General features: G+C 52.6%; 1 protein-coding gene and 1 long non-coding RNA gene across 37 annotated transcripts in view; one reads left to right on the forward strand and one right to left on the reverse strand.

Moving 5' to 3' along the window:
- Celf4 (CUGBP Elav-like family member 4) overlaps nucleotides 1-18,954 on the forward strand; it is a 281,102-nt gene that overhangs the window by 216,606 nt on the left and 45,542 nt on the right. For 20 of the 36 annotated variants that reach the window (XM_087896184.1, XM_087896185.1, XM_087896186.1 and 17 more), the window contains exon 3: nucleotides 4,667-4,745. In XM_087896184.1, coding sequence (XP_087752310.1) covers nucleotides 4,667-4,745 — 79 coding nt within the window. The remainder of the gene's footprint in view (nucleotides 1-4,666; nucleotides 4,746-18,954) is intronic. The other 16 variants (XM_087896193.1, XM_087896194.1, XM_087896189.1 and 13 more) reach the window with 1 other exon arrangement.
- LOC148120037 (uncharacterized) lies at nucleotides 3,949-4,685 on the reverse strand. Its single transcript, XR_015734727.1, has 2 exons — nucleotides 4,549-4,685; nucleotides 3,949-4,131 (listed from the first exon to the last, which is right to left on the reverse strand). It is a non-coding gene; the product is annotated as an uncharacterized LOC148120037 (long non-coding RNA).

Here is an 18,954-nt window from a genome sequence, read left to right on the forward strand (position 1 = left end):
CCATCAGCCACAGGTCTCTACCTATGCAGAGAGCCATGCTGGACAGGTGAAGCCTTTTGACCAGCTCAATCATCGTATTTATTCTAATTGTGTCGTAATCGTCCCCAAGGAGCCGGGTTCAAATGAGCTTGACATTATTAAAATTTTAATGCCCAGTTTTCATAGCTGAATGAATATTTAAAGGGTATGTCCCAGCGTACATTATGATGATGAAGAAATTAATGGAATGTCTTGTTTAATGCACGGTTATGTGTTGACGCAAAGAGTGGCAGAGGGAGGGGCAGGGGACAGGGAGACACAGGCAGAGGGAAGGAACTGGGAAGGAGCCACCTGCCTGCCCACCCTCTGCCATGCCAAGGAGTAAAGCTAGCCTGAAATCCTTATCTGGTGAGATCGGCTCACTCTGGACACACCTCTCCCCAAAGCAGAAGTTGCCGAGGCTGGACCTGGGTGTGGCAAGGACAGGAAGGGGTCAGCTCCCCTCTGACCACAGCCACCTGTGCAGAGCGCAGGAAACTACCACACTCAATCAAGAAGACCACAGTTCCCAAGGAGTCTCCACAGAGGCTGGCACAGGAACCTCTGGCTCCTTAGGGAGCTGTCCCTGGCCCAGGGAAGGTCTCCCCTGGTTGGGCTGTCAGCCCACCACAACCTGGAGAACAGGATCCAGAATGAAGAACACACCTTAGGAAACTGACACACGGTGTCTTTCTCGGGGAGCTCACACTGGTGGAAGGTGTTGACGGATGACAGACAACTGTGAGAAAGGGAAAAGTGAGGACCAATGGGGTCCTGGGGAACAAGGTTAGCTGCAGGGAGAGAGCAAGGCAGCCATTGCCTCTTCAGGTCTCCCTTTGATCATCCCGCACTCCACACTCCCCACTACACACAGCCTCTCTCCCTTTTCTTTGGTGTCCTCCTGGCTCCTCGCCCTCTGTTGTACTCAGCCCTGTCATCTCTCACCATCTCTGCAGCCTGATTTGGTACCCTCTACCCAGGCCAGCTCTGCCCACATTTCCTTCCTTAAGGTGGAACCAAGACTTGATAAGGCTGGACCTAGAGGAGCAGGGGAGGGCCGTCTTCCTGCCCCAGCCTCCTGTGGAAAGCCTGCTGTGGCTGGGAACCCTCCACACCACAATCTGACATTTGACTTCTGATGTCAACTAAGAAACTCTGAACCTGCATGTTACCTTGGCCACCCTGGCCAGCATTTGAGGCAAGCCCTGCAAAGGCTGCTGGAACACTGACCACCCTCAGTTGCAATGGGAAAGATAAAATGACTCCAGGAATCTCAGCTCAGTGGGAGGCAAGTCGGTTCTGCTCGGATGTTCTGTGTGGAGAAGCCATGGTTGCCCAGCCTGTGGCTGAGGTCTCAGTGATGGGACAGTGAGAGCCTAGATTCCCGCCAGGAAGTCCCCAGTGAAGCTGGAGAGAGGCGTAGGGGGCAATGAGGAGTGAATGAGCTCCCAGTAAACTTCCGGGGAGGTCTATTGTATTTTCCAGGCCCGGTGTGGGATGAAGAGTCTTTGAAGGGATATGCCAGGCCCACTCAGGAGTGTAAAGCTGAACATTCTGAGTGGTCAGGTGCCAAGGACAGGGCCAGGGAGCGGCTGCAGAGGATGGCTCCGTGCACATGGAGAAAATTTCAACACCTTTCTGTTTGTCACGGAAATTAGGATATATTATGTCAGAAAGATTTCTGTCCCAAACCTTGGCAGTCTGTAGGGCTCTTCTGAAGAATGCCGGCCTAGAACTCAGAACCTTCTCCCAGAGGCAGAGCCATCTTCTCTCCACACTCTTGCTAAGGATAAGGGCGCTGCTCACACACAAAGTCTTGTTCACACCTCTGCCTACCTCGCTCAGACAGACTGACCCACCCCCACACACATCCATTGCTCTTCCCCTCAGCTCTTCATCTTGGTTAGGGTCTCCTTAGGCCACCCCTGAGCTCATCTCACCTGGCTCCCAGCATCTTCCAACCCCAGAGGCAGCTTTCCAGAACACGAGGCTCATGCTAAGGCTTCCACTTACCGTCTATGCAACTCTGGGCTGATGTCTTAGTCCCTTTGAAGCTCTGCCTCCTTGACTGCAGTGACTCTATTCCCATATATTCTAGTCGTTATCATAATCCAGCAATCTAATGCAGGTGGCCTAAGCCCCCGCCTCTCGTAAGTGGTTTCCACTCTCAAGTGTGCATTTTATCTGAAAAAGGGTGGATTCCCTGAAAGATCCTTCCCTCAGTCAGACCTCGTGGACCAGATTTGCTGGGGCTGCTGGGTACAAGATACTTGTGTGGTTTAAATTATCAACGTGTATTTCTCACTGCCCTGGGGGACGGAAGTTCGAGAACAAGGTGTGAGCGGGTTGGTTCTGAGTGAAGTCTTCCTTCCCTGAAGAGGGTCACCTTGCTGTGTCCTCAAACAACCTTGTCCTGTGTGCATAGGTCCCTGTGTTTTCTCGTTGTCTCACAAGGACAGCAGCCATGTGGGACCAGCAGTTATCACTTAATGTGACTGTAGTCACCTCCTTGGGGCTCTTTGTTTGGCCAGATACAGTCACCCTGCGGGCTCCAGCTTCGTCGTTTGAACCAGTCCACAATGGGGACCCCGTGAGGCTTAAAGAATGACGACAGAATGTGGAGCAGGACACTGCAGGCCCAAGGAATGGACTTGAGGGAGGACAGCTTGGAAATGTGGGGTGGGAGCATGCAGGAGACAGTGGGAGAAGCTTCTACACCAAAGAGATTATATACAATTTGGCAGCCCAAAGAATGAATCTGTACCGAACCACCCTCGCTACCTGGATGTTCTGTATTCTCCACTTACTGTCTGTCCCTTCCCGCCCAAGTGGGTGGGGTCCCGAAGAGAAAGCTCATCATGGTGTCCCTGGTAGTGTTGCCCCTGTGTCTCCTGGTAGCATCCTAGTCTGGTTCCTCCCAGCAAGACAGAGATAATATTCCCGACCTCAGAGAACTGCCCACTTTGAAAGCACAAAGTCTGGAGAGAGACACATGTGAGAGAAAACACGGTCGTAACTGGGTGCCTGGGCCCAACTCTGGGGAGGGAGAGTATCCCAGGCGGATCATGAAAAGAGACAGCTGGGGCTGTATGTAGCTCAGTGTTAGAGCACTGGCTAGCAAGACAACAGCCTGAGGTTCAATCCTCAGTGAGATGCTGGGCTCCAAACAGCAAGCTAGGAGTGACCAAACTCTCCCCTGGATCCCCTCTCCTGTAGTGAGATTCCTGACTGGCCTTCTAGACATTTCCTTCCCTGCAGAGTTTGGAACGGACTGTCTTGCTGGGGATCCAAAAGCACCCTGTCACGCTTCCATACCATGCAGTGGTATGACACTCCTCCTCTGGCTGAAGGGCCGGAGCCTTTTCATTCACCCCCTTCCAGGGCTGCCCATCACGACCTGGCGGCAAAGCAGAACTGCTGGGCCCCCAGAGGCCCATTTTGCTGGCCTTGGCTCCTGTGTCTTCTCCTTCCTTGTCTGCCCTCATTCTGAATCCTGTATGCTGCCTCTGTCCTTCTTTGCATGGCTCTGCCCTTCCCCTGGCCTCAGCTTCACCTTGCTGAGTCACAAACATCCTTCCTGCAACCCCCAGTTGTCTCGATGCAGCCAAAACTCACTTCAGATCCTAGACTGGAAGGCAGGAGGCAGCTTGTGGCTGCTGGTCCAGGCCCTGGAAGGGAGGGGAGCTGGCAGCAAGGTCTTAAGGCGCTGGGAAAGCAAAGGCAGAAATAGTCTTTGCAGACCCTGCCACAAGGCGTCCTGAAGAGGCACGTGACTGCCTCTTGGCCTCTGTTTCTCTGTCTTTAAAATGGGGGGGCTTTTGCCGATCTCCTTGTCTCTTTGGGGCTTGTTCTTGTGAGAGAAACCCAACTACAAAAAAGGGGTCATGGTGGGGCATACAGGAGAAACATGGTGAAGACACAAAGAACTCATTGTGTGGTTTCCATAATTTTTATTGTCTGGAATACGGCGGGAACCCAAGACTGGAGAGACCTCTCTAGTACCTTGAAGCTGGGTTTTAAGCTGCGGTTTGAGCCAAGATGCTTGGAGTTTAGCGACCTCTAGTGGCCCAGTGTAGTATTACACCAGTTTCAGGCAGTCCGTGCTCCAGTGCCCTAAAACCACAGCGGTACACAAGAATAAGAAAACTAGTGGTGTCTGCTCCACCCTCGGCGGACCTCTTTGACTGCCTTCAGGAACCCCAGACACAGATGTGGGAACCAAGCCCCCTGCCACCTCTGTCTCACAGGCCAGGCTTGGAGATGGCAGGGCCTGAAGTCAGACACCTGCAGAAACCAGCTCAGCAAAGCCAGTTGTATTGGGGGATCTAAGGCTGGACCACAGGTGTGCCTCGGGTACAGGAGGGCCTTGTGGGTAAAGAGAGGAGAAACGGGCATGCGATCACCCTTAGATTCTGGTATTAGGCTATTGAGAGCATTCAGAGAGGGAGGAGCCTTATAACTTCTCCAGCCCAGTGGGCTTTGGAGGATGAGGTGGTGGACGAAGACAGGTGGCGCTTTGGGAGACTGTACCTGCTTGTCTCTAGGTGTTCGGGTTCTCAATGTGGGCGTGTCTTGCACACCGGCATCTGTGCACTTGAGCACTTTGGTCCCAGGCTCCCTGTAATGCTGTTCCTCTACTCTGTTGCAGATGAACCGGCCGATCCAGGTGAAGCCTGCGGACAGCGAGAGCCGAGGAGGTAGTAGCTGCCTGCGCCAGCCCCCTTCACGTGAGGGCCCACTTGTCTCTGACCCTTCCCCCTCTTCTCCTTTCTTCCCACCCTCTCCGGCTGCAGCGACTCCCTACCTCTTCCTCTTCCTGCTGCTAGGGGCAGGCCTTTGTTGTTCTGGGTGACTGACGTGGAAAGACAATAGGGGGGAGGGGCTAGGAGACCGGGCCTGCTGGCGGGAGGGAATGGTTTAGTACTTGTCTAGAGAAACAAGGAACCACGTAAGAGCTATCCTTTCCCATTCTCTTAGTCCGGCAAAAAAGAGAGTGCCTGCCTGAGTGCTGTCAAGGAAACCCCACTGGGATGGGATTTGAACACTGCCCTGTGAGAGACACAATGCTTGCAATCTTGTTCTAAGAGCAGTCAAGGCTGTGAAGGAACACACCTGAGAGAGGCTGTGGTGGGGGTGCAGGCCGCACAAGGCAAACATGGTGGATCCGAGCAGGCAGACAGGTATCTGGAAGGGGACAGGGACAAGGACATAGCTTTACCCACAAATGTTCACCTCATGCACACAGATGCATGCACACACATGAAAGAGACAGACAGACAGACAGACTACCCCAGAAGCTCAGCCCTGTGAAGACAAGACATGTGCCAGTCAGGGACATCTCTGTTACCAGGCAACAATTCTCCTGGAAATTCAGTGCCTTTGTAGCAACAATGTTTCCCACCTCCGCTCCAGGGTGACCTGTGCTCACCCTGGGCACAGCCCAATCTCTAGGTTCCCTCCAGGTAGGATTCAACCATGCTACAGTGTGGAAAGAAAGTAAGAGCAAAGGATAAAAAATAAACACCTCGAGCATCAAAGGTCAGTCCTCTGCCATCCAGGCTGGGGCTCTGTCCATTGCCAACGGCCTTTCCCATGGTACTGAGAAAGAGGAGACACCTCAGTCCAAGAGAGAGAAGGGAGCTGCAGCCTCTATGAAGCTCCTGATGGCAGCCTTGAATAGGAGGATGGCGTTCTTTCTGCATCTCGTGGAGTCTGTCTTCATTCAGGCCCCAACTCCACACTCACTTTTCACCTGCCTGACCTCAGCACCAAACAGTGCCCTCAAGAATGTGGACAAATTCAGTCCCCAGTCAGACCCAGGACCCCCCTAAAGGGACACTGTCCTCCTACCCACCAATGGAAGGTTCCCACCCAAACTCTCACAGGCTCAGCAGGTGGTGAACTGAGCAGCCACCCATAAGCAGGAAACCCTAGGAGATAGGGAAAGGTTCGGAAGGGGCACTTGTTTTCCACCTTGGCCAGCAGTGAAAGATCTTGGCCGCTCTTCTACCAGGGCAGGGTCTCTCCCAGAGCAAAAGCTGCCAGGGGGAGCATTCTAGCTCTGGTTACTACTGTGACAAAACACCAAGATCAAAAGCAAGTTGAGGAGGAAAGGGCTTACATCACAGTTCATCACTGAAGGAAGTCAGGGCAGGAACTCTAACAGGGCAGGAACCTGGAGGCAGGAGCTAATGCAGATGCCATGGAGGGCTGCAAACTGGCTCGCTCTCCAAGGCTTGCTCAGCCTGCTTTCTTATAGCGCCCAGGACCATCCGCCCAGGGGCAGCCCTCCTCACAGAGGGCTGAGCCCTTCCCTATCATCGCTAATTTAAAAAATGCTCCATGGTCTTGCCTGCAGCCTGATTTTATGGAGGTATTTCCTCAATCAAGGTTTCTGTTTCTTAAATGACCCTAGCCTGTGTCAAGTTGACATAAAACTAGCGAGCACATGGGGAAGTCTTCCTACAGCGTCCATTAGGGAAGAGGGAGGGTGTGGGGAGGACTCAGGGGCATCGGTTTAGTCCCAGCTACCTCCTGCCTCCTGCCAAGTCTACTGACTTCTTCTGTCAAGCCTCCCACTGAGGTAGAACGTGAACCCCGTGCTTGCTGACTGCTCCCTCTCCAGACTCAGGGACTTCTGCCCCTGGCTTTCACTACTCACTAGATTGGTCAGCCACTAAGGGGCTTCTCTTTTCTTCATCTTCCTCTTCCCCTAAAAGCTTATAAGAAAATAAAATAGACCAAAGACACTTGAAACTCAGATTCAGCTGTTCTGAAGGGAATCGGCTGTGACTAAAGGTGGCACTGGTCCCAGAAGACTCCCATGAGCCCTCTGTTTCAAGCTGCTTACCTGGCTCAGGCCCCTCTTGACCTGAGCTTCAGGTCCTACAGCAGAGCTCAAGCAGATGCCTGGTGCCTACCAAAGGCGCCTAATGTCGTAGGGCGTGAACACATCTCCCCCATGTGCAACCCACGGACCCTGAGAGCTGAAGTATGATAAACTCGGGTGTAAAGGGCCGAAGGGAGCAAACCCACGTGGCTCCTGCCTCCCACTCTGGCTCCCTCCTTGATGGAGGCAGGATCACGTCCTTGCTCAGCCTCACCTAGTACTTAAGAGACCCATGGCAGGGATCAGGGTCTCTCTTAGAAATGGTCTCTAGAAGGCAGATCCGGTGAGAGCTGGGTGCAAGTTACCCAGACGTGCGGTGCCTCACCGAACGGTATTCGAAGGGGAGCTCTCAAGCGCAGGCAGGCTGCTTGGACTGTCCGCGCCTGCAGGGAACGCAGAGCGGGACAGACAGCAAGAGAACTCGGAGGAGACAGCGCGAGGAACTGTGACTTCTAGACTTGAAGGGAAGGGCTCCCCAGAGCTAGGGAAGAAACCGGGTGGCCCGAACAAGGAAGGATGCACCTAGAGAAGCCTCAGAGGGATCAGGCAGGCCTGGCCCCAGCAAGTTCTCCAGAGCCAGCATGGGTGTGGGACATCCCCTCAGTCCCAGCCCAGCTGAATGCCTGTTCTAGTGCTCTTCACCCATCCCTCGCCTGGGAGGCAACTGCTCTCCAACTCCAAGCTGCTAACCTCATCCCTTTCTCCCATAGATCTCCTGCTCTGACACTTGCCCCAAGCCAGATTAATCAGCTCTTTTATTCTTGCTGCGGTGGAAGAGGGGGAGGAGAAGATCCAAACCTAAACATCTATCTATTAATTGCATATTCAATATTAAACAGGGAGATGGTCCTGAGTCAGCACTATCACCAAGCTATTTTTTAAAAAAAAAAAGAAAGAAAGAAAGTTGGTTTAAAATAATTTAATATCCATTAAATATTTCTTGTGGGGAAGGGAGGGAAAGGAAGGAGGGAAAGGTGGAAATGATTAAAGGAATAAAGAGGAGGAGAGGTGTGGAAGGAAAGGAAGGGTGGCAGGGGAGGAGCGAAGTGAGTAAGGAGGAAGGGTGAGAAGAAATGGATCAGGCAGAGGAGAGGGCTCCGTCGGGAAAGGGCTTGAGTCATGAGGACCGGAGTTGGAGCATCCAGCACCTAGGTAGAGAGCTGAGCATGTGAGAGGCCTGTGATCCCGTCACTGGGTCATAAAGGCAAGGCGTGCAGAGAGAGGAGGCTCCAGGGGCTTTTCGGCCAGCCAGGCCAGTCAATAGGTGAGCTCAGGTTCAGTGAGAGGCCCGAGGTCTTAACACAATAAGGTAGGGTTATGGAGGAAGGTATCCACTATCAGCCCCCATGAACATGCACGCACACGCACACGCACACGCACACACACACACACACACACACACATGCATGTATGCAAACACACACACATCACAACTTTTTTTTTTTAAAGAAAAAACTGTGAGAGAAGCAAACAGGAGTGGGGAGAAGGGCCTTGGGGAATGTGTGTGGAGCTGGAAGTGCAGGAAAGGAAGCACCCCTGGAGCAGATGGTGCTGCTGGGCCCCACCCAGCCCTACCCAGCCTGCAGCTACATCACAATCCATGCAGTTCTGCTCCCAGGTCACTCAGTATTCCAAAGGCTTAGATCCTGGGGCACACATGAGCCTCTGTGATCTCCACCCACCTGCCTTCCGGGTTAGTAAAGAGGCTTTGGCTGGAGGAGAGCTTCTCCCCACACCCCAGCACACAGAAGCAACTGATAGCTCAGGCACCCCAAGGCTGCATTTCCCATTCCACTTCTAATGCTTCTAGAAGCATCCCATGGTCACATGCGGTTCTGGGAATGAACATGGGCAGGTGTCGAGAGAACTGTAAGTGGAAGGGCGCCTTCTTCCCTGCGGAGCTCCGGTGCAGATGAATTGCTTAGTCAGGCTGACAGGAACAGGAACAGGGTTCTTTCTCTTCCAGCCAAGAGAAGCAACGCAAAGGCTGGGTCCATCGGAGCCTTAGGCTAACAGGTCACTGTTCCCAGATGCCCAGACTAAAGTGGACAGGTCTGGCCTTTGGAAGGCCTCCAGCAGGATCAGGAGTTAGGTTCCAATCTTCCAGGGTGTACCCCACTGACCTCCGAAGCTTAGCTCTAGAGAAAGCTCACAGGCAAACAGACACAAAAAAATAGAAACCATTGTGGCAGAATCGGGCCTAATTGCTTAAAGACATGACCAGATTAAATCAGCAGTCGCCTGACCTTTGGCTGGAATAGGTTAAACCCACATTAAAAGGACAGGCCAAGTCTCTTCCTACTAAGCAGGCTGTATTTTCCCCAGGCCAGGGAAGGGAGACTGAGATGCCTGCGGGCATCCAGAGGAACTCCGCGAAAGGGGTCAGGTGAGTGAGGCAGGAGGAGGGAGCTTTTTGACCCCCACCCCCACTCTTACCCCAGCTGCAGGGCCTGAGGCAGACTAAGGAGGGAAGGAGCCCTGAGCTCTGCGTGGAAAGGAACGTGGAGAGCTAGCAATGTAAGAGTTGTTGACACACCCCCAAGGAAGCTTCCAGAAAGTTGGAAACCTCTCCCTCCCCAGGTCTCACAAAAGTGCCTGGAGCCAAGTATTTCAGTCCTATCTGCTCTCCAGTCTTCTTTTGTAGACTCTCCCTCCCTCCCTCTCTCATTTTTATGTCCCTGACTCGGCTATCTCTGCTAGAACTATACAGGGTAGGGAAAGAAGGAAGGGGAGGATTGTGGGGGGTGGGATCCCCACCCTCGCCAGTCATTAAGTTTCCCTTGCCCCCACGCCACCCTAGGCAGGTGCCGGCCCAGTCAGCGAGCTGTGCTCCAGTAGCCTCTTGCTGCCCCCAGTCCAGAATGGCATCTTCAGAGCATTCTTTTCCTCACGGCAGACACACCAGTGTGGCAGTGGAGTCCCGCTGGGCCAGCTAATGAGGTTGGACGTGACGCCTGTGCTGCAGATCCCAGGCCCTCCCTGAGGCCACGTTCCCCACCATAAACCCAGGCCCCATTCCCTCCTCCCAGCCCCTCCACCATCTGTAGCCCCATCGGGTCCTGTGGCTTTTGAAATCCTATTACGTTCCTCATTTCTCCTCCAAGCACTATGCTATTTCTAAGCAGGCAGACCACGTGTGGTCTGTAAGGGTTCCCAGGGGCTTTGGGGGACCAGCTGAGGGGTATGAGTCCAGGCAGGGCAGCTGTCTGCTCCTGCAGCGGTTCTGGCCCACGCACACGGCTGAGAGAGACCTACGGCCATAACTATTGACCTCCAGATGCTGCGTTTCCCACTTCCGGGCTCTTCTAGCAATCCAATCCTCTTCCGCTCCAAAGGCCATTTACAGTGTGTTCTGATGGAATGGGCTTGCAGGCTGACCCTGCTTTGTGGAAACGCACCATAAAAAAGTGTCCATTTTCCCTTCACTAGAAGCAATGAATGACTCACTGGCCAAGGGCTTCTGACAGAACAGAAGCCCCTCGGGGTTCTGCGGAGGAAGCCCTCAGGCCAGGCAGGTGGGAGGGTGGCAGAGCAGAAGAAAGCTGGAGGGCAGTGCCGCCAGCCAGAAGCTATCCTGGGTCTGTAGATCACAGGGCTTTGTCCTGATTCCGCAAACACTGACCTCTATTTGGGAGCTAGCTGCCAGTGGATCAAGGCCTGAACAGAGCTGACTCTACCCAGCAGAACGTGACTGGTGGCTGAGGCCCCACAGCAGCCACCCAAAGGAGCTATTTGCCAACACTAGACAGTACACTCCCCCATCTGTGCACATTTGTGTGTGAGTACATGTGTACTTTGCTTGTCCACCAAAACTTGCTTCAGAACTGGGACTCCCTGAATCATGGGGACTGTGACAGTACTATCTTTTTCCTCTGAACTAGTCCCATGAAGGAGATACCATGGCAAACCAGGGCAGATAGCTTCAATTTTGTCCAGGACACCAAACCATGTAGGCCTGGAAAGGTCCAGGAATCGGTCTACCCCAACCCATGGGTCTGCCCCTCACCTAGTCCCTCCCATTTTTATGAAGAAGCAGCTGGAGAAGGGCAATAGCTCAGTCTGTAAAGAGCTTTCCACACAAGTGGGACAACCTAAATTCAATCTGCAGAATCCACATGAAAAAGCTGAGCAAGGTGGCTCACATGTGGTTGCAATGGTGGACAGGTAGAGACAGGTCCTTGAGGCTCACTGCCTTCGGTGAGTTCAAGGCCAGTAAGAGACTCTCAAAAACAAAAAAGGGGGGGATGGTCAGCAAAATAGCTCAGTGAAAAAGGGGGAGGGGGTCAGTAAGATAGTTTGGTGACAAAAGGCACCAGCACCTGCTGCCAGGCTGGCTGCTCTATGACCCACATGGTAGAAAGAGAGAAGAGATCCTTTCTAGCTAGTCTCAGATCGCCGCACATTCGCACTCTGCCCTTTCCCCAATCAAGCACATAGAATTAAAAAAAAAATTAAAAGAAGGCCAATTGAGATTTAAACTAAAACCAAATTGTTTTAAAAACAAAGCAAAACAATGTGGGTAGCATCTGAGGAACAAAACATGAGATTAACCCAAGCACACATGCATACCACCCCCACAACACGCTCTCTCTCTCTCTCTCTCTCTCACACACACACACACACACACACACACACACACACACAGAGAGAGAGAGAGAGAGCGAGAGAGAACAGAACAATTCCACAGCCCCCCTCCCTCACCAAGCCTCCTGTCTCAGGCATGTCTTGATCTCCTGTTACCATGGGAATTTCTCAATTTGTATCATGTTTTCCCATGAACCAACCTCAAAGCCCATGTCCCATTTTCATTTTGGACTAATGTTGAAGAAAAAAAAACCAGCAATGTTTCCCTCGAATGTAGGATCACAGACCCAGGCCTAGGCCCATCATGCCCTATGCATGCAGTCTGAAAGATTTGGAATGATCAAGAGATGGCAAACTTATGACGAAGCCGTACTGTCCAACCAAAGTGTGGCTTCTCTACTGATCAAGTTCAATGACTCATCTACAAACCCATTTGTGCTTAAGCATCTCCAGTTCTTAGTTTCCCTAAACCAAGGGGTAAGGCTCACTCTACCTTGTGGCTTTTATTCTCAAACCCCCAATTTTCTGACTTGAAGGAATCTTTGTCTTCTTTCTTTCCCCATTGGAAAGGGAGTTTTGAAAGCTGAGGTCCCTCCGCTAATTTATACAGCTATGGCAGATAGACCTGTGAAGTCAGGCCTTTGTGGCTGGGGAGGTGACTCTATGGGGAAGGGTCCCCAGGGATGCCCCAAGGCACTCCAGTGGGGCAGACACACATTATAAATACATCTGTAACTCCCACCACAGGTGTGAAAATATAATTAGCTGCAAATCTGCTGAATGCAAATGGACTCTAGATTTTTCAGTTGGGGGAAGGCATGCAGCTTGATCTGCATTTTGGTTTTAAAGTGGGTTTTTCAGTTTTGTCTTGTTTTGTTTTGTTTAAGCATCAAAGCTGAGACGCAAGCTCCTCAACAAATTCCCTCTGGCCCCAGCTAATTTAGCAAACAACGGTTTCGGGGGAAATGGAGTATTAATCATAGCAAATGGCCTTCTGGATGATATTTAAAAGTGCCTCCTGCCTGTGTGCCAGGGAATAGGAATGACAGAGAGAGGGGACTGGGCCCCCTCTGGTGAACCATCCCTTTGTGTCCTGTCCCCTGCACTCTGTGAGCACACATGAGAATGTTCTCACTTCTAGGGAAGATGGGTACAATGAGAGAGAGGAAGTGCTTCCTCGGCTGGGCAGTCCTCAGCATAGGAGTGAAATACCCATTATGTTCTCAGGCTCCTGATGCAACTCACCAAGACATTTTGACAAGAATATGGGCCTGGGTGGGGGTTACAGGGGCAGAACAGGAAGGGGGGAACAGATTATGTGAACCAGAGATGGGAGTATGAAGCTGAACTTGCTCTGTGGGGAAAAGAGCTGAATCCAAGTAGGTGAGGGGCTCCCGGTGAGCAAGGGTGGAAGATGTGTGGTTTTGAGGGTTTAGATAAGGTGTGGGAACACTGATTTTCACAAGGGGCTTTGAACAGAGGTGTTTAGGTAATGGGGAACACTCTTAGACCCGAGGGTTAGGGAGTAACATGGTACAAGTGGTGTGCTTGGGTTTTTCAGCCATGTGGAACAAGGAGCCCAAGGAAAGAGCTGGGCAGAGAGAGGCCCAAGCTTCGCAGCTTCGTTCTGACTCTAGACCCCTGCCTTTCCCACAAAGCTGTCCACTCTGAGAGCTACGTGCTCTCATTGCAAAGAGGAAGATAACCGTCCCCTAAACTTCTTTTTGCAGATGGAGCATAGTAAGGAAATGTGGGATGTCCCCTCATGGTAGCTGTCATTGTTGGGTTATTTTTAGAGTCTGGCACGTGAGAAAAAGAGACGCTAGCAGGATGGAGACCCCTGACGAGGTGCGGTGACTCGAGCGCAGAGACTGTACACCGTCCGAAGCTCCACTGGGTTAGGCATGTGAATTACCGGAAAGGAGCAGGATAGGGGAGGCTCCCCGGAGGTGGTGATATTGAGATAATAGGGAATACATGGGCGGTCACAGCAAAGGCATGCAACCGGAGACAAGCAGGGCAGGTATGTGGGTGGCATTCCAGATATTTTTCAATCTGGAGAAGAATGGATTTGGTTAGAAAGGTGTGTCTTCTTAATGGACTAGAGGAACTGGACTTGGTGTGTGTGTGTGTGTGTGTGTGTGTGTGTGTGTGTGTGTGTGTGTGTGTGCGTGCGTGTGTCATGGTGCATGTGTAAAGCCCGGAGGCAGACTAGTAGGAGTTGGTCCTCTTCTTCTACACTGTGGATCCTGGGAACTGATCTGTGGTCATCAGGCTTGGCAGTAGGTACCTTTCCCCAGTGGGCCATTTTGCCAGCCCTACCTTGTTTTGTTGAGATAGGTTCTCTCACTGGCCTGGGCAATGTCAGAGTAGGGAAATATGGCTCCAAAATAGGACTGCAGGCTTGGGCCAAGGATACTGTGAAGAGATGGGAGGCCCCAAGTCACTCTTAGATACATAGTTTTAAGTATAGGTGTGCATGCTCATTCTTCTGGATCCAAACGGCCTTGGCTCTTGTCATTGTATTCTAGAGTCTGCCCCTCCTGGCCTAGGGTGAAAGATCCAGGGCTTTGTCAATGCACGCAGCAGGAACTGCTGGGACTCTAGAAGACAGACAGAGACAGTGGAGACAGACAGAGACAGTGGTGCTCCACTACTGCCACTGAGACACCTGGTGCTTCTCGAGTGAGAGCCTCACACCTGGCAGCAGCCCCATGGCCTTGACTGAGGGCATCTCCATTTATGGTGTGAGAAACAAGGGCTGGGAGAGAGTTGACTTCCTGAGACAGATAGCAGTCATTAACCATTCTTGTCTCTATCCGACTGGTTACCTCCACATCTTGCTGACTCCTCATGGGGCTTTGGGACTTCTCACAACTACACACTCCAAAGCATATCCTCCGAGCCTCCAAGCCCACCAACTTATCCACAGAGAGGAGGCTGGAACACGGTCTAGAATGGCTTCTCTTATTCCTTGGCCACGCTTTTGGGGAACAGGGTGCAGGGAACCTCATAGAGGGCCTAAGGCTGGATCTACTCAGGTGCCACTCAGTTGATAGAAAGAAGAGCCTGTCTGTGGCCATGTAAGTGTGGAGACCAGCTGGAAGAAGCAGGCAGTAAAAGCCTCCACTGAGAAAAAGCAGCCTGAATCACCAGGGCCTTGGTCATCTGGAATACAAGATTGCAGACATCAACAGGGAGCCATGCTAAGGACAGCCTATGTTCTCAACGCCCTGAACACCACAACCCATCCCTGGGTAACTGGTTTGGGTGCCTCAGGATACTTGAAGTTTACGTATAAATGGCCAACTGTAGTGACTTTCCACACCAGAGGGTACCCCTTAGCCCGCAGAGCTTATGAACCGTAAGACAGATGTGTGGCTCTAGAAAGCTATTTTCCCACCTCTGCTGGGTTCTAGGCTCTGGCCAAGCTCAGAGGCTAGACTGGGAAGATCTGTTGATGTATATATGCAGTGGACAACCGGGGCCGTCTGAGTGGCCTTCTGGAGGCTTCTCCATGTTGGAGAGGATTCTAAACTGAGATTCCACTGAGATAGAGATGCAAGCCCCACAGCCTCTAGCATGTCCTGGGACAAACAAGGAAACCACGTGGTTCAGGAGAAGAGTTCTAGGAAGATCAGAGGAAAGTGCTGGAGTCTGGCTCCTGGAGGAAGAAGGGAAGGCCTGGCTTCTGTGGAAAAGTTTGGGTCCACAGGAACTGGACGTGGGAAGAGGGCTAACAACAGGGAGGATGGCCGGTATATCAGGAGAACAAGAAATCCATGCAGGCTCTGGCCATGCGGATAGCAAGGCAAGAGCTATGGGAATAAAGGCCATGAGGATAGGCAGGAACCGTGAGGAGCCCTTCCTCACTAGGAAGTAAAAATTCAGTACCAAGCCACCTCTCCCCTAGGATCTACTACCTCAAACTTCCAGTACACATCCACCCTTGCAGCACGCTTGACCCTTCCCAGTTACCCAGCTCCATACCACCCGTCCAAGCCCTCCTCACTCCACCCTGCTGATCTGGTTTCTTTAGCGGTTCCCTCACTGCGTCCCCAGCTCAGGCATCCTCTTCTGCCCTCGGCACGCACTATAAAGTCAGGCATGGTGTTAATTTCTCATCTCCATGGAGACTGTTCTCTGCTTAAAGAGAGACATATCCGCCTTCCTCAGAGCTTGTCTAGGGATGGGTGCCAGTTTGTGCTTGCTCCACAATGCCAATCTTGTGCCCATGGCTGAAAATGCTCTCCCCTCCCTAGTTGGGCCAGGTGGTGAAGCAGCCTACACTTCAGGCTTCCTACCCGCTTTGGCCCCACAAGCTGAGGCAGGGTGGGCAGGGGGCTGGAGCCACTGACATTGGCATTCTCCTTGCAGCACATCTTAATAATTTAATGGCTATTAGCAGGGCCACTGTTGTGGGGGAGGGGCACCGAAGGAAGATTTATAGAGAGAATTCACTCCAGGTTGGGGTTTTGTCTTCCTCTGTTTTCCTGGCATTTATCATGCATGTTTTAATTTGGATCGGAGAGTTGCTACCATCTGGCCATTATCGCAAAGAAATATTCATTTTCGCTGAGTGACACAGGCTCCATTCATCACAGAGCATGCTGATTGCCCTGCGAGTGTGGGCTGCATTTTCTCCTTCACTGGAAATGAACCTTGAGCCGTGGACGAGGTCCAATGTGCCTGGAGCAGTACAGAGTGACAGCTACCACTGACCCTCCCAGCCATGCTGACGCTGACAGGAAACGGTGTGGGGAGGGGCTCCTCCCTTGCTTGGCCTCCTGGAGGTCTTGAGGGCGCCTTCTGCCTCACCCTAGGCTCCTGACAATCAGTTCTCCCAGTAGCTCCTCTATCTAGGGTAGTCAGGTTCCAGAAGTGTCAAAGAACACCTCTCTGCTCTCTCCTTGGTTACGGGCTTCTGATGCTGTCCTGACTAGGGTCGAGTCTGCCAATGTAATTTTTCCTTACCAGCGCTCTACCTGAGAAATGCCATTACATGTCAGGACCAGGCGCGAGGAGGCAGGAGCCCGTCCTTTGCCTTTCATCCTATGATGGTGGCACGGGATCAGACTTCGGGGAAGAGAGCAGTGTGCCTCCCTCTATGGCATTTCCTTTATTCCAGCCATCACTCAGCAGGGCATGGCAGCAGAGGAGGCTGCTAGCCTCTGGAACGTGAGCTCCCAGACGTAAGGCCTGGACTTTGAAGGGAGTGGTACGGCATTCCATTAGTGGGCAGGGTCTCGCTCGAAGTTCATTTGGCAAGCGGTCCTTCAGGGCCACAGAACAGACACAGGAGGAAGACTCTCTTCTCAGCTACTACTGCAAGGCACAATCCAGGGCACTCACAGTTGCTCAGGTCCCTCCTGGGTTTTCTGCCATGGTGAGGGGAAAGTGCAATAAATAAAGGTTAGCATGTCTCCTGTAAGGTCATTCCTATGGACTTAGTGGAGACTGGGATTCCTAGGCATGAAAACTTGGACAGAGCGGTGACCCCTTCGCCAACTAGACATTTAGGAAAGGAAGGAGTTAGGGACGGAAATGACACCATGCTTTGCCAGAGAGGTGAAATTTGGCAGGGAGAGCTTTCACCTGAGGACGTTAGCCTCTCCTGGGTCTAGCCAGATACTCAGTGGCTGATGCGTGTTTCCTGGAATTCTGTCCAGGAATTGTGACCAGACCCAGGCTGAGGTCCCGATACACCTGCCTCCAGCCCGTCAAGGGACTGAGGTTTGACACTGAGGGCTGACCTGAGTACAAGGGCAGCCCCCTCCCCTCCTTGTCCCCCCCCCCCCCATACATGTAGGACTGCCCAGTTGTACAGAGGAGACAAATGAGATTCAGGATTCACTTCTGGGCCATCAGTAGATGACCTGCTCCTGCAGGAAAAAATGCCAAGCCCTCTGACTCCCAGGCCACCTGACTCTAAGCAACACCCCTTTGAGACCTGTAATTGCAATGAGTCAGGACAGCCTCGATCACTGGACACCCTAAGCCAGGGGGGAGTGGCATTGCATTCTAGATGTGGTGGCGACACGCCCACCTATCTCTCTAGACAGTTCTTTAGTCTAGCATTTGTTGGACTAAGTTGGCTGTCCCTTAAAGACTTTGTCCAGCCTTCCCCAGCGGAAGGGCTTGGTGGCCTGAGCTATGGAAGATGGAGCTATTCCTTAGAGGGATAGAGCGGGGAGAGCTGAGCTCTTGCGACCAGCACGCAGCGCTCCCCTCCTCCCCTGGAACTCTTTCAGTGTCACCAACAGCTCTGAAACATCTGCTCCTCCATCCCGGGACCCGCAATTTGAATAAATTATCCCGACGTGGAGGCAGCCTGTTATTAATGGCTCGAGATTTATAAGATGCTTTAGTTTAATAACGCTGTGGCCCGGCGCTGCGCCACTCCTGGATATTTTTATATTTTGCCCTTCCCCTGCTCCGGTGTCGCGCCACCCGCAGCCGCCTCCTGAGCTGAGTCCCGGAACACTTCCCTAGAGACTGGTCACCCACCACAGCGCCCAGTGTACAGTGGTGGCCGCCCAGTGCCACCAGCCCCTGCCTGCTCCCAGTCCTCTCTCTGGTGACAAACGCGTGCGCGGGTCTCCATTACAGACCTCCACGCATGGACGTCAGTTTGGGTGCTCCTGGCCCCACTCTCGCTCAGTGAAAGACCAGGCGACTAGATGGGTAGGGTGAGGCGTTGAACAAAGAGTCCTGTCCGGGACACACACGGTGCTCCTCCCCTCGTTGCCCGTATACCTTTGAGGACAGGACTGAAACCTGGGGTTTCCCCAGTTGGGAAGGCTGCTGCTTCTTTCTTCACTCAGAGCATTTGGTTATTCCTTCTTTAGTTTGTCCTTCCATTAACGACCCTCATCTCTCAGTCCTGAATCCCTCCCAAATCAAATGCAATGCCTGTGTTTCTACAAACCCGACTGCACGCTTCTGCAGTCCGCTGCCTCCCTTGTTAAGGGTCTCCCACGGTGCTCACCTATGGCTAGCCTTCCAGAACCTCTCAAGTCTGGAGAACAGTAGGTGCTCCCCTTTGAGTTTTCAGCCTCAGCCTCCCCACAAGTGTGTGTGCCCATCTAAGTGGGTGAGGTCTTCTGCAAGAGCAGGGAGGGCATGCTCCAAGGAGAAAGCAGGCTGAGGGCTGCTTGCTGGGGATGGAGGGTGGAAAATGCTGACTTTCGAATAGCCAATGTCCCCAGCGTGTCCCAAAGTAACGTAGACCAGAGGCTGTGACGTGCACAGACATGGGTCTTGAAGGCTGGGCACGAGTTCAGGGGCCCCTCCCCACTCCAGACACACGCGTCTCACAACAATTTAAAAGCCTGCTGCCGGAAGCACTCGTGAAAGACCGTGTTTGAGAGTGGGAGAGAAAGGCACAGGACCAGCCTACATGCTCCACTCCCTGTGAGTCTCAAAGTCACTGACGTGGCAGACTCCAGCGGGGTCTTGAAAGC

Source organism: Myodes glareolus, chromosome 13, assembly GCF_982192425.1.
Source record: "Myodes glareolus chromosome 13, mMyoGla1.1, whole genome shotgun sequence".
NCBI lineage: Eukaryota > Metazoa > Chordata > Mammalia > Rodentia > Cricetidae > Myodes > Myodes glareolus.